Source organism: Triplophysa rosa, linkage group LG1 (assembly GCF_024868665.1).
Source record: "Triplophysa rosa linkage group LG1, Trosa_1v2, whole genome shotgun sequence".
Taxonomy (NCBI): domain Eukaryota; kingdom Metazoa; phylum Chordata; class Actinopteri; order Cypriniformes; family Nemacheilidae; genus Triplophysa; species Triplophysa rosa.
The window spans coordinates 2,873,823-2,889,091 of record NC_079890.1 but is presented as its reverse complement, the minus strand read 5'-3'; the positions used below and the strand labels follow the sequence as shown (position 1 = coordinate 2,889,091).

At 39.3% G+C, this 15,269-nt stretch overlaps 2 protein-coding genes across 3 annotated transcripts; both read left to right on the top strand.

Moving 5' to 3' along the window:
* Positions 1 to 670: 670 nt before the first annotated feature.
* pdcd7 (programmed cell death 7) lies at positions 671 to 3,556 on the top strand. Its single transcript, XM_057343787.1, has 5 exons — positions 671 to 1,684; positions 1,758 to 1,896; positions 1,980 to 2,210; positions 3,013 to 3,100; positions 3,189 to 3,556. The coding sequence occupies exons 1-5, from the start codon at positions 686 to 688 to the stop codon at positions 3,307 to 3,309; spliced, it is 1,578 nt and encodes a 525-aa protein (XP_057199770.1). The 5' UTR covers positions 671 to 685; the 3' UTR covers positions 3,310 to 3,556.
* Positions 3,557 to 3,674: 118 nt separating this feature from the next.
* Positions 3,675 to 14,941, top strand: ubap1lb (ubiquitin associated protein 1-like b). Of its 2 annotated transcripts, XM_057343798.1 has the most exons (6): positions 3,675 to 4,006; positions 6,157 to 6,299; positions 7,899 to 8,471; positions 10,286 to 10,489; positions 12,887 to 12,988; positions 13,906 to 14,941. In XM_057343798.1, exons 2-6 carry the CDS (start codon positions 6,168 to 6,170, stop codon positions 14,038 to 14,040), a joined length of 1,146 nt encoding a protein of 381 aa, XP_057199781.1. In that variant the 5' UTR covers positions 3,675 to 4,006; positions 6,157 to 6,167; the 3' UTR covers positions 14,041 to 14,941. The 2 variants fall into 2 exon arrangements, with proteins under 2 accessions (XP_057199781.1, XP_057199789.1); XM_057343806.1 differs by having other exon boundaries at positions 3,675 to 6,233.
* The last annotated feature ends 328 nt before the right edge of the window (positions 14,942 to 15,269 follow it).

Genomic DNA, 15,269 nt, shown 5'->3' with positions numbered 1-15,269 from the left:
ATATATATATATATATATGTATATTTTGTTTTGTAAAACACAAAATGAGATAATTTAGGAAAGCAAACCGTTCTGGGGCACCTTTGTCTACCATTTTAATTGTTTTCAATGATGTGCCAGAACTGAAAATGGCTAACATTCTTCCAAATATCTTAATTGTGTTCAGCAGAACAAAGTAATTTGTACAGGTTTGAAACAACGTGAGGGTGAGTGAATGATGACAGACATTTCGATTCTCTCATAAAGAATGAAAAGCAAGTCACTACAGTTGTCGATATTTATGAAAAATAAAGGGGAAAAAATGGAAAGCATAAAAATATATAAAACAGAACTTATTTTGTGCATAATATCTTATTTTAATATTTTCAGCCTTTATGTAGCATACAAGAAAATGTAGGATATAACGTATTTCATGTCTTCTTCGCATGATTCGTTGTATTTTAAGTTTTAATTTGTTTACATTTATACATAATATGTTTGGAAATCGTTTTTACGTTATTTTGTAAATGTATTTCCATAGAGCTCTACACTATTTTGCACTGCTGCAAAGATGCTGTACGAAAATATATTTTGCAATAGATACTCAAATTACGTATAAAACTTAGGGGGTTACAGAAATCATACAGGAAACAACTGGTCGAAGACTTTTACGTTTCCGGTGCTTTATTTTGAAGCCGCGCCGGAAATGTTTCGTTCGCGTCTTCTTCCTGATTCAGGAGGAGCTGTGAAAGCGCAACACAGCGGCAGATTTCAGCTTGAGATGATGGATAATTCGCAGCAGCACAGTTCTAAAAGCTTTCCACCGCCTCCCTTCAAAGACCCTGCGGGTTCAGACAGCGGACTTTACACAGGACCACCACCGATACCTCCTCCACCCGGACCGGCGCACACATGGAACATGTACCCGCATCAATGGCCCCCTTTCCCACCCGGTGCACCTTATCTACCTTTCGACCCCAGCAGACCACCGCCAGGAACCTTCGAAACACCCCAGTACAATGACATACCTCCTCCAACCTGGACTCAGAACGAGTGGAACCCCCCAGACCCCCATTTCAGAGGACACTTCCCACCACATTCCGCACCAGCACCATATCAGTCCAACTTCAGATCAGACAGCACCAACAGACAGAACTACCCCTTTACAGACAGACCCTGGCCGGATGACTACCAAAGCAACCAGGACCAAACCAGAAGCACCTCCACAACAGCATCTGATGAAGAATCGCTGCAGAGATCGAAAGACGAGCGGTGGGTTCACGGTTTCCTGCTTCAAATCTCAACCAAAGATCAACCACCAGAGCCCCCGAAGTACAAACCTTCTATTGCGGAGTTCAGACAGAAGCTCTACGGGACTCTTCAGATGGTGTCGGAGTTAAATCAAGTGCGTCAGATGTTAGAAGATAACTTGGAAAATGAACGCGTTTGGACTGAGACGCTCTCAAAAGCAGCGGAGTTAAAGAACATCGTACGGGAGAGACTGACCTCTCTGAAGGACCCTGACTGTCTCGGCAGCATCCAGAGGAAACTGCTGTTGATAAAGAAGAAAAGAGCAAGGGGGCGGAGGAGAAAGAGGGAGGAGAGGGAGGAGATGCAAGAACAGGAGGTCAGAAGAGCCCAGCGACAGGCGGAGGTGGATAAGTGGCAGATGAAACGCATTCAAGAAGTGGAGGAGAAGAACAGGGTGAGAACGAGATTTGCTTTCTGTAGTTGATATATCTGATGAAACATCATCGCGATGTTTGTCTCGTGTTCAGGAGAAAGAGTTGAAGTTGGCTGCCGATGCTGTGCTTTCTGAGGTCAGAAAGAAACAAGCCGATACCAAGAGAATCCAAGACATACTGAAGTCACTGGAAAAGCTGAGAAAACTTCGCAAAGAGGCTGCCGCCAGAAGAGGTGAGGCAATAGCTAACCTTACTAAATAGTTGAATATTTGATGTGTCGCATTCGTCTGAGTGATCGTTTTTCTTTTTGCACAGGCATGTTTCCAGAAAAGCAGAGTGACGAGACGTTCGAGGGTCACTTGGAGCGTCTGAGGTGTCTGATCAGTAAACGCACGGCCGTCTATGCGGCGGAGGAGAAAGCTCTGAGGGTCATGCTGGAGGGAGAGCAGGAGGAGGAACGGAAGCGAGATCGGGACATCCGTCAGAAAAAAGAAAAGGAGAAGCTGTTTCAGAAGAAGCGAGAGGTTGATTTCATGCTGTTTGGAGGTAATTGTTTATTTAATTATTTATTAATTATTTAATTGATGGAGGTGTTGAACAGACAAGACAGGCAAAATATTGATAAAAGATGTCTTTAATATACGGAGCATTTATCTCCTGTGGACCGCATGTGAAGTGGTTATTTAATGTCAGACCACTAGATGGCGCAAATGAATTGAGTGTTCCGGAGAAGTTATGCTGCCTTCACGTGCTCTCGAAAATTCGATAATTCCCACTTCAACATAGAAATCATTTATGGAACTGTGCTCTTTTAATGTTTGCAGAAACTTGTAATGTTTTAATGCAACTAAAATACTTTTAATTTAACTAAACCCAGACGTTGCTTCCGGGTTAATGTGGGAATTATCGAGCGGGTGAAGGCAGCATTAGCTCTCATGTTCTGTTTATCTTTTAAATTCTAAAGCAAATGTTTTCTAATATATGTATTGTTGTTTTAAATGTGGCTTTCGGACAGGAGGGATCAGATATCTTTACCTGGTTGGAATAAAACCTATTAGACAGTCCAAACAAGTAAACTGTGAAACTTTTGTGAACCTAACCTAACGCAAGGGTTTATGATGGATATAGAATATCATTTCTGGTACAGAACATGAACAGCATTTCAGGTCGAAATCAGGTTGATTTTTAATTCATTGGAAATGTTTTCCTGAAGGTACCACTAGATGGCAGCATTAAAGAGATGCTTCACTGTACAAACACTGAAAGTGCTACAGAAGAAACGGAAAACAAGTTCAGATACCAAAAACAGTGCCTCGGTTACATTTTCCTAAACTGTGTGTTTTCACAGCTGAATTACCGCCCCATCACCCTCTTCAGCCTTTCCAAGATTACTACACGCAGGCCGAGCGCTCCCTTCCTGCACTGATACAAATAAGGTCTGTTTTCTTACCGAAAATAACTCCGCACACAACTAAAAATAACTTGTGGAGTATTTGTAGAATTTTCTCTGCTGGCTTTTGACAGGAGAGAATGGGATCAGTTTCTGGTTCCGGTTGAACATCCCGATGGTACCCCGGTTCCTCAGGGCTGGGTTCTCCCCGACCAGCCATCTGATGACATCTGGGCCACGGCGCTGGAGAAATGACACATTCTTTTTCTAACCAATGACTGTTTCTAAAAAATAACCAGACGAGTGACTCCGCTGGTTAAAATGTCCTCACCGGCCTCCGGATTTCATCCGTTTGAATGGATTTAACATAAAGGATGTTCAGTCTATAAGTAGTCTCTGAAACACGTCACATGTTGACTTGATTACGTCACATCGGCGTCCTGTGATCTGCTTTGGACACCTAAGCAGGTTGCGTCGCTTACAAATAAAAGATGCATATTCATTTGTTTGTAGTATTTCAGATCAATGTCGTTTTTTCTTGACGGAAAAATTAAAGGTGTTGCCATTGGCAGTTTGTAAAGGCTCTCACTAAATACTAGGTGTTTCGAGTCAGATCCGTGGGCGTGGCTTGTTGGTTTTGACTAAATCCTTGGCGTTTCAAGTCTTACGAAACCTTTACCCTAACCTTACTCTAACCATCTAAACTACCTATGATTGTTAAAATCGCCAAAAAACCCCACTGTTGCGTGAAGACGTCAGACTCGAAACACCAAGGATTTAGTGAGTATCAGGATTACTTCCTGTGGGCGGGTCCAGCTCAGGTAAACAGCCAATGAGGATGTGTTATGCGGGTGGATCAGTGAAGCAGAGTCTTCCCTAATCTTTGTGAAGACTATAGTTACAGAATCACAATAACACTACACATCTCATCACTAAAACAAACAGGACACAGGTGAGTACACAATACAAATGTGTTTTCTTTGTATTTATAAGCAGAGAATGGTGTTTTATTTAAATTCATTCATTCACTCATTTAGATTTGCACATTTGGTCGACACTTTCAAAAAGCTTTCAGCATACAGTGCCTTCTAGGTTCATGTTTTTTTATATGTACATATGTTTACTGGAAATTAAACCTATTACTTTTTACGCAATGCTCTACCTGTTGCGATAAAGGAACAGTATTCCATTTCTGAGCCACCTTCATAGTTTGTTTAAAGGATAACGAAAATAATCATAAGGTGTAATATAAATATCTTAACTTTTAGCATTTAGCTGTGTTTACTAGTATTACCTGCATTTTATTTAAAAATAATATATCCACATTTTATTCCACCTTATATCCTATACAATAAGGATGTTTGAAGTATTGCAGTGAAATTTTTTATGTAAAAACAGGGGGGGATTTGAAATTAAGTGGAACTCACTGAAGATTTCCAGAGTATTTACTGTCACACTAACGGAGATTTCTATTTAAGATGCACTGAAGCTTTTTTTGCAGGAGGTTTTGACTGGATACGTTCATATTAAATCAGCTTTACAATATAGATTTTTGTCGACGTAAAGTACAAAGGGCGATCTGTGTAATTAAAAATAACAGTAAGTGAAATCACAAGAGCAAGAGTGTATTATGGCCATGTAACAGCCTTGTAGCCTTAAAACCCAATGACAGCTATGCTGAAATACAGCCATAACAACACGACTGAAATCGTGGTTTGACTTTTCTTCAACACGTAAACATCTAAGAGAAAAACTTTCCAAAAGATATTTTTATTATGTATGACTACCTTCTACTGCTGTCTGAAACATGCACTCGGGCTTCTCATTTGAAAATATTACGTTCAAATTAAAGTTGAAAGAAATCAATAACTTTCTGGTGGTATCTTGTAGTTGGAACGTCTATCCGTTAAGCAAACCTGTTGGATCATTCAAGATACCTCTTGAGATGTTCTGCTTTGTGTTTAGACATAATACTGAAGCTTCTTTTACTTTCCATTGTTGTGTCCTTCACAAAAACAACTTAAGAGCTTATGACGTGTATGGCTGAAGATGTCAAACCATCTGTTGAATAAGATGCAGAGCAGAATGTTAAGATCAGATCTGAGTAGCTGTTGACAACAGACAACGTCAGCAGGCCGTCTGGTGCACTAGATCAAGTTCTTTAGGTCATAATACTCATGTTGCACACAATCCATATTAACGTGACCCATCGTGGAACTATTTCTCATTTGTATTAAAAAGGTGCTGATGGATGTTTACATGAGAGCACGTGTCACAACACATCAGGTGTTGAGTCGGTCACACGGTCGCAGTAATCTTAATCTCTAATCCTCTATAGTCTCTTTACTACTGTGTAACAAGTAAACAAATATAGAGAGGAAGTTTCGTACTGAGGACATGTACGTGATTTCTGAGTAATAACTGAAGAAAACACCCCAGCAAACAATGACCTGGCGGTCCGCCGGGGGTTTTTGGGCGGCACAGGTTCAGCGGCTTGACCCAGTCGGACCACACCGTCGACAAGTCAATCAATGTAAAAATGCTTTCGGTCTGCCATCTTTTTTTGGGTGGCACGCGTCGTCAGCGGCTGGGCACAGCAGTGGCAAACTGATAGTTTCTTCTGAGCTCTTATAGGACATTTTTATAAATATTTATTTATTTATTTTTACATTCAAAGAAATGTTAAGGATGGAATATACTGGCTAAATAGTTATTTAATATAATAGTAGGCTAATAACGCTGATGCGGTAAGATTTAGTGCGATTGTGATGTCATCACCAAGATCACACTATTTCATTTTAAAGGTATAGTAACCTAAAAATGGTTTATTCTTTCTCATGTCGTTCAAAACCTGTATATGATTCTTCTGTGAAACAAAAAAAAGAATACAAAAAATACTTTTTTAAATTCTCAGTGGTTTTGTCAGTACAATGGAAGTCAATGTCGTTTGGTTACCAGCATTCTTCAAAATATCTTCTTTTGTGTTTGTAGATGAAAGAAAGTCACACAGTTTGGAACAATGCGAGGATAAATAAATATTGACTTTTACAGTCTTTTTAAGTCTGTATTTCGTGTCAAATTATAATTTTTATGCTGTTTCAGGTGGGGTCAGAATGTCCTGTCTGGATGAGGTGCCCTTAAAGATGCCTCTTGGTTTCCTTGAGGAGGCGAAGGAGGAGGTGAAGCTCATCACAGCTCCAGAAATCAGTGTACCGGACTACTTGAAGATACTACAAGATACTGAGGCTGACACGCCTGAATATCCCTAAAATAATGAAAGTGATGTGAGGCCGAGAATGGAAAAGCTTCTGTGGAATATTGTTGATATAATTAGTACTGTCGATCCTTTTAGATCAAATTCCTAAAGGTTTGTGTGCTATTCGCAAAGCAAACACGTTGTTGTCGGAGGTTGTTATAATCTAATCAGAAATGAGCTCATTTCACTTCACTAAAATAATGTGTTATTAAAAAAAGGCAAACGATTAAAAAGTATGCTTGCCTGAGGAAAAAACACTTTAGTGGATGCATGGCCTAACAATGACCGTGATATGATTTGTTTACTCAATCTTTAAAAAATAACCATAATGGTTTGATAAATGCCAAGGTAATTCATGTCTATAATGTTTGAGAATGGATACAGAGTTACCGAAGTGGGCGTGGCTAAGTGTTGTGAAAGCAGATTTGTACCCCTTAAATTAGATTAAAACCAAAAATGGCCACTACCATATATGTTAATCCTAAATTATTGTTTTAAAGGGACAGTTCACCCAAAAATGAAAATGTCATCATTTACTCACCCTCAATTTGTACCAAACCGGTATATTTCTTTTGTTCTGTTGAACACAAAACATGATATTTTTAAGAATGTAGAAAAAATATATAGTTCTGGGGCACCTTTGAAGTTTTCTTTTCCTACTATGGTAGTCAATGGTGCCCCAAAACTGTTGGTTACAGACATTCTTCCAAATATCTTTCTTTTTGGCTGTGTAAATGATGACAAAAATGTCATTTTTGGGTGTACTGTCCCTTTAAGCTGCTCCCAAGGTCTTAAAGAAGATCTGTGACATCTTGGGCTCAATGTAATTTGCCAAAAGCATTCACTGCCATCAACCTTAAGCCAGTTTTACTGAGTGAAGGTCATGAGAAACACGTTTGTAACATGCATCTCGATGTAAGCGTATCCACTCCACCTCTAACCTATTCCCATCTGCCATCACTCTATCAGCGTCAAATAATTACACCGACTTATAACCCCTTATTTAACCCTTGAGGTGTGCGGTCGAGTCAAGTTTATGTTACAATGCCGAGAATGGAAAAGCTTCTGTGGAATATTGTTGATATAATTGGTACTGTCGATCCTTTTAGATCAAATTCCTAAAGGTTTGTGTGCTATTCGCAAAGCAAACACGTTGTTGTCGGAGGTTGTTATAATCTAATCAGAAATGAGCTCATGCGAGCCTTTTATGGAGAACTTGAGTAAAGTCTTACTCATTCGGCCCACACGTGTCCAAAAACAACATGGAGTACCTGCCTTGGAGCGCTGCGTGTATCATTTGACTTGAATGGGCTAAAATTGTTGCGTAACATTTGGCCGGTGTACTATATATACTTGTCATTTTCACATCTGTTTTGCGGTCGCCTGATTCGCAATGCTGATACCAGCAGATAAGACGAATGTTACTTGCATTAGCTCATAATATGCATTCATACACTGTACGGCTAATCTAGAGAACCTTTTATTTGATCTTTATGTTAGCGTTATGTCGTGAAGTTATTAGAAACATCAGTTGGAAATGTTTAATGTAAACATAACAAACTCGAGTGTCCGTGTTTTGTTGTTCCAGTACGTGTTCAGTCTGGAGAACTGGGTTCTGACGGATCTCCAGAGCGGCTATCAAACCCTCGGCCCGCGCTGCGAGCAGACGGCGACCTGTCCTCCATACTGGATGATGTTCAGCAGTCCTCAGGAGAGCAGGTTGGCCAGCCGCTGGAGCAGCGACTTCTGGGAGCCCAACCCTCGTCCCCGCAGCCGCAGTTTAAACGCGGCCCACTACCGTGCCATGAAGGACAGAGTCAAATTCACCATTTCAGACTCGGAAGATGAGGAATTCAATGAAGAAGATGGGACGGCCAACAGCGAGCCTAGACAGGGTGGTTCGGGCTTGCCAAGAGAAGCTTTAGGGTTGAAAGACTTGAACACTTGTGGATCATCGGATTTCTTGAACCTGCCTTCACCTTTTGGCCTCTCCACACAGAGCGGGGGAACCGTCCGACAGTCTTCTCTCTGCAAGACCAGAAGAAACCTCCAGAGGAGCCAAAGAACCGCTGGGCATCCGAGAGTGTCATTCGCGTCTTCAAATGACCACGCGCAGTCTGAATGCATTTCTACACTCGGGCGCAATAAACAAACCACGAAGGTAAGACTAAGTACCTACAGTCAGAGCTGTTGAATATGAGAGTTACGACCTCCACAGTAAGAATGGAATGCGGAAGTAAGTCGCGTCATGGAGCGTCCGATAGTTCCAAACATCGCACTGAAGCCCATTCATTTCAGTGGGTTGATTTTGGGTTGATTTAACCCAGCATAGGTTCATTTATAATCCAACGTGACATGAGCTCCGCTGCTTTACTCCTAATGGTAGTCGCTCCTGAAAGTCGCTCATCATTTGCATAAAGTTGAGCAAATATCAATTTTGTCGCGTCGCGTCACTAGACACGCCCACTTCCTGTCGCCAACAGTCACTTGCGGTCTTGTCTCCGGCTCTCCGTTGAAATGAATGACATCGCCTCGCTTTGTCGCTGGGTGTCGCTGGCAGTGTGAACGCACAGTAAGGAAGTTAAACTCTAGGAAAGAGCATCTTAAAGTGGTAAAAACACAATAATAATAAAAAATAAAAATATGAAATAATATTAAATCAATTTTAAATAATTATAAATAATAAAAATGAACAATTTTCAATAAAAAATGTTGACATACATATTTGTTATTAAACATTCAAGCTTTAATTTAATCTTTGGTATGTAAATGATTAAAAACTGAATAGGTCTGTCACAAAAAAATGTGCAAGTGAATTTTATCATAAAATTAAGAAAGGTAAACTCTAGGAAAGAGCTTCTTAAAGCGGTAAAAGCAAAAACAACAGCAACAACATTGACCTAGGACATGTTTTGGCAACTCAACCAATAGAATTAAACACCATATAATAAAAATCACCATACACTGTAAAAAATGTCATTTTACAGGATTTTACTGTTATTTTTTACAGATTTTTTCATGTATAATGTAAAAAATGTCATTTTACAGAATTTTCCTTGTGTTTTTAACAGATTTTTCATGTATTTTTGAAATGCGGTCAAAAACCGTCAAATTACAGAAAAGATTGCAAATTTACAAGAAAAACAGGAAAAAAAGAAAATGTATTTTTCTGTAGGCTATATTTCTGCTATATTTCTATTTCAAATATGGTAAGAGGCGTTACATTTCCCTCACACGCTAGCAGTATTGGCCAATCATAGCACACATCACTTTTCAGAGCGAAGAGCTTTGTAAAAAATTGGAGCGTTTCAGAGAGGCGGGACAAAGAGGAGATGCACTGTATGTGGAAATCTTTTCCCATCCAGATTCATTGAAAAGACCGTGGCTGAAAGGTATTTTGTTGATTCTTGTGATCCGACCGTGTGGTCGGTTTAATTCATTCTGATATTAGACATGAATGACTTCTCCGAAGAAGACTTTCTCAGATTTCTGTCATGTCTCAGAAGCTGAGCTGGCTAATAATAGCCAGTGTTAAGTCTTTTCCGGGAATCTTCCCAAGCTGCAACAAATTTGTCTGGATTAGCAAGTGGGAGTGCCCGGGAAATGTCTTTCTCAGCAAAGTTACGATTCAAGGTTACGCTTGTGATGACAGCATGTTATCAATGCCCACGACATCACTTCCTGTCAGGCCACACGTCCATGGATGCACTAAACATGCAGACACTTGTAGTATATTTTTGTAAACACAAATGCTAAATCATAAATAGAAATGTGTATTTTACTCGTTTCAAACAGAGATGGCGATAGAGAGGCAAAAGACACTTGCTAACGGCACGTTAAGCGTTTTAAAACGTCCTCAAAATCGTTTGCCAGCATCCGTGTGTTTTGCATCCTGAATTTCCCAGTATTGTGTTTCCTGCCCTCATCTCTCAAGGGTAGCTTGTGACCGTGAGCCGCTGTTGTTATTTTTTCCAGGCCCGGGGTTCGTCTCCTCCCCCTGCGGTGGCCCCATCACGGCCACTCCATTCCCACACCGCGTCCCTGGACTCTTCAGTCGAGCTGCTCTCCGCTCTCAGCCCGGAAGAGAGGGAACTGCTGGCGGCCGTGACCGAGCGGGGTTACCCTCTCCGTACAGCTATCATCGCCCTGCAGAAGAAGGGCCGGCAGAGCCCTGAGCAGGTCAGTGAGGAGAGGGATTGTGACACCGGAGCTGGCATTCAAACGGATCAAAACCTAATGCTGGGATTCTCGCCACTGACTCGGTTACCCTGCGTCATGCATTAAACTTAACCCCACTCCAGTGATCTCTGCTTTTAGACCTGCGTTTGTATTCTACCAGTGATGTGCCCGCACATCTATGAATATTAAATAAAAATAAAATGTTCACATTTAAACACTAACCAAAGTGACTAACTAACCAAAACATACAGTATGAGAAGACCAAAAAGGTCTGTTAACTTGCTAAATGCTAAAAAATGACTAAATGTAGTGCTTTTATTTTACATATGCAAAGTGATAAAAGTGCAAAAAGCGTCTTAAAACAGACCCAAGAGCAGACGTTTCAGCCCATGCTTTTATCAATCAATTAATAAATAATCAATGGTCATAACATTTGAAGAGTTTGGTTCCAAAATGAGATGTTTTTATTGTGTTAGTTAGCTGTATTTTTATTTGTTATTATGGCTTAAATCAAAACAAACCAACTGCAGTTTGATTGATATTAATTGGAATGCACAATAAAAGCAAGATTTTAGAAAAAAGTTATCTCATTTTGTAACCAAACTCTTCATTTATATAGTAACCTTGGTCCATCCTGGTCATTTAAGAAGGTTTGGTCGAATTTAAAAACATCTGCACTTTGCTTTCATTTGATATAAAACGTTCTGTCTGATACTGTATAGTGATCTGGAGAAACTTATGTAATGTCAGAATTGCCAGAGATTTCACATACCAACAACTCAACCAAAGCGCTTTAGTTTCATTTCTTTCAGTAAGAGCGAAACATCTGCTTCCAGACTCTTTAATCTGATTCTGGTTGTGATGAGAGAAAAAAAATAGACATATTAAAAATAGACACTAGATCGCCCAAAGTTTCCACAACCTGCTGGTATCTGGTTCTCAAAACCTCCCAGGAGAGCAGATGAAGCCATGGTGATGAACAAATACATCAGTAACGTTGCCAAGCGCCGTGGGAAACTTCTGTTCTTCATTTCATGAATTAGCAAAGTTTACGTTATGTTGTATTTTAAAGGGACACAAAAAAATACAGACATCAGAGGATGAGGGCTGGACAATGACATTGGGCCTACATTAAGTCAGATTGATAGCTTTGAAGGATCTGCCCTTTCGATTGAACTACGTAAAATGGTCAAACACTCCCAGAGGAAAATGGTTTGCTCAGATGTCGTTCTTTCATAGCTCAGGAGATTTGATGAAGTTCTCAGTGTTTCCAATCAAGTATCAACACTTTTACATGTAGGTGTAAAATGAATGTAGAATGTATAAAATAATCTAGATTTGGGCACATTTGATGAGAAATGTTGAAATTGAGATCTTCAATAATATTCACTTTTGTTGCAGACGTGACAAATCTGAGCTCAGTTTGAGACATCTCTCTCATTGTTGAGATCTCATTTGTGATGGCACTTTTTCTCATGATAAATATCTGAGACACAACAGTTTCTATTTGCTCTCCATTTAATCGTATTGATGTCTAGAAGAAATAATCGAGATATTAAAGAGATTATTTCTCAATAGACCCCTTTACGTCACGCTTACGTCACGGCTCTAGCTGGAGGCAAAACAAAGGGAAAACTGGAGGCGGCCAATACAAACCAGCACAGATTCGGCTACATAAGGAGTTTAAAATATCATCTTGTTGTGTTGTTTAGTGCCACAATCAACATAATATAGTCTCCAATTTGATATTTTAACACATACCTGCTGCATTTGCCAAACAAAAACACTGACGACAGCTGTAGTTAAACACAATAAAACAAGCGGACTGAAAAGAAATGGTTCCCCCTGGAACCATCTTGGGGCCCCCCAGGAGGCCACGGGCCCCAGTTTGAGAACCACTGGTTTAGAGGGCTAAACTTCAATCACGCTTCATCATGCTTGATCCAACACTCTGAGTAAAAACAAAATCTGCTGTTCTCGAAAATGATATTTTGTCTCTCTATCGCCATCTCTGTTTAAAACATAATACTGCAGTTTACTTTACCTGCTTTACTGACAGAATGTTTTAAGTTGGCCAAACGTTTTTTAGGTGTTAACAATTGAAGCAATTTTTAAAAATTGATCCAACTTCTAATTTTTTACAGTGTATCATTACGTGTGTTTAATTCAAATTACATCTGACTGAGATTTCCCATGAAACACTCAACAGCTCAAATGATAAATCACTATTTTGAGCGTAATGGTGAGAATCGAGATAAGGAGACAACACTGATTTTGTATGTATTTGCTTAAAACCGAAAGAAAAAGTGACGATTGCAGCTTTGATGTCTATTCTCTGTTGTGTATGATGTGTTCATATACGTTGTATAACAGATGTTTTTATTTTCTCTCCTGCAGATCTTGAGATATCTGGTGGCGTGTGATAGGCTTTGTGAACTTGGCTACGATGAAGCTCAAGTTGAAGAAGCGCTGGAGATGTTTCAGAACTGTGAGACCAAGGTAGGTCCCGTGCCAATACAACCCTAATGACATGCTTAAAAATAAGGTTCTTTAATTAAAAGCGTTTTAACCTTGACTGGATAAAAATCTAACGCTGGGAAAAACCCTGGCCTGAGTGATATCTAGGAACCAGAACTGGTGAACTGTTATATCATCAGTACAGTACAGGATCGTATTTTTGTCGGTAGTTTTGCGGCACGCCATGAGGGTATATAAGCATTGTTTGTTGTCAACAGACTTAACAAGTGAATAGCAACACTGTAAAAATCATTAAAAACACAATATATACCACATAGCATAGCACCTCAACGTCTGAGCATTATGATGGCACAGGCAAAATGAATACTTAACATTTATTACCTAAATCAGTGGTTCTCAAACTGGTACTTGAACAGACTCCTGGTGGTAGTTTTTACTTCCGAGTGAAATGGAATTTAGTGAGCGTGGCTTTCGTCTTTCTCTGCGATTTGATTGGATGAATAAAAACTGCCGTTGCATTTTGAAATGGGACTGGCAGCAGACTGACAGTTGGAGGGGAGGAGTTAACGGATGCTCCGCCCAAGCCGTCTAACATACGTCGTTTAAGATGTTTATATATTACTGTGGACTACAGAAAAGTGTTTTGTGTCCACTATTACAGCTGACTAACTTGAAAAACACTGAAACACATGTTCTTTACTTTAAAAACAGCTGGTAAATAAAAAAGTGTTTGAATTATTAATAATAGGCTACATTAGAATTGGAGGACGAGGTGTAGAGATAAAGATTCACAGCTCTACTTTTAATTGAAGTGTTTATTCATATGATTTTCTATGGCGGTCATTAGGTGGTACCCTGATTTTATTAAAGGTGGTACTTGATCTGAAAAGTTTGAGAACCACTGATGTAAATCTTCCTTTAACTTCTCTCTCTTTTAGGCCGAGGAGTTCCTTCACCTTCTCGTGCAGTTTAACGAAATGGGCTTCCAGCAGAATGCCATTAAAGAGGTTCTGCTGGTGCATGAGAACCACAGAGAGCGAGCCCTGGAGGAGCTCATGACCCGCGTGGCCTGACCAATGGATGCTGACATGAGTCAGCTGCTGTCATGCTCTTTATGCTATTCATAGCGCTCACGGCTTGTTTATTAGATGCTAAAATACATGTATGTATATTTGTTAATCTAGATTTGTGTCGAGTGAGAATCATGGCCTTGGAGAGAAGCAAAGTTATGATGTTTGCTTATAGAAGGAAAACTTTGCATTTGCTAAGGACTTTTTTATTTTACATACATTAGAATTGTTTTTCATGTAAACACATCTAGGCAACAATACTATAAAATAAAATGAGAAGCACAATTAGTACACATCAAATGTTTTAAGTTACCTACACTGTAAAAAAAAACTATAGGCTTTACTTATTGTTTTGTGTAAATTTAAATTTAAAGTTTTTGCACAGTTTTTTTAAGGAAAATTGTGTGCAAATTTTGCGCAAATTTACACCAAAAAATTGTACAGTGTGAAAAAAACAAATAGTAGGATTTAGTCATTTTTTGTGTCATTTTCTAAAAGTTTTTGCACACATTTAAACAAGTAAAATTTACTTTAAAATACTGTGTGAAAAAAAACTTGACAAAAGCATTTTAAGTAAAACAAGCACAAATAAATAAGTCCATTCTACTAGTTGTTTTTTACAATGTATATGTACAGAAAACGCATTAAAAAAGTATAGTATAGTTTGCACATGTTTTATTTATATTTCTCTGTATCTATATGTGATATAATGTTTATACATATATTTGTTAAATGTGTAAAGTATGTGATGTATTAAAATGGTTTGCCTATATGTGTGTCTATATGTCCTCAACACATTATCATGAAGAATTAATAGCATTTTTGACAAATACAAAAAAGCTAATCACATGAGTGAATAAGACAGACATGCCAAAATCTATATGTTCTCTTATTAGACTGCCAAGCGGGTTTTCTTTTCGGTAAACTGTTTGGTTTTAGAATCCTCGGGTTCCCATGAGTGAACCTACTGCAACAGTTACCAGGAATGCATTCAGGAATGTCTGGGTGTAATTTTCTGAAGGTTTCGAACAGTCAGTTTCCAGTCATACCAATTCATGAGATCACGAAGCCTCATATGAATAAAGTATCATTTATGATAATCATCGTTCTCTTAAACGTTCTGTCTCGATTTGAATGGCTCTGCCCGCCGCTGACCCCCGCTCTTCTGGTATGGGTACTCCGGGGATCAACGTTTCACAGATGGCTTGTTTGATATAAAAACAGGAAATGTC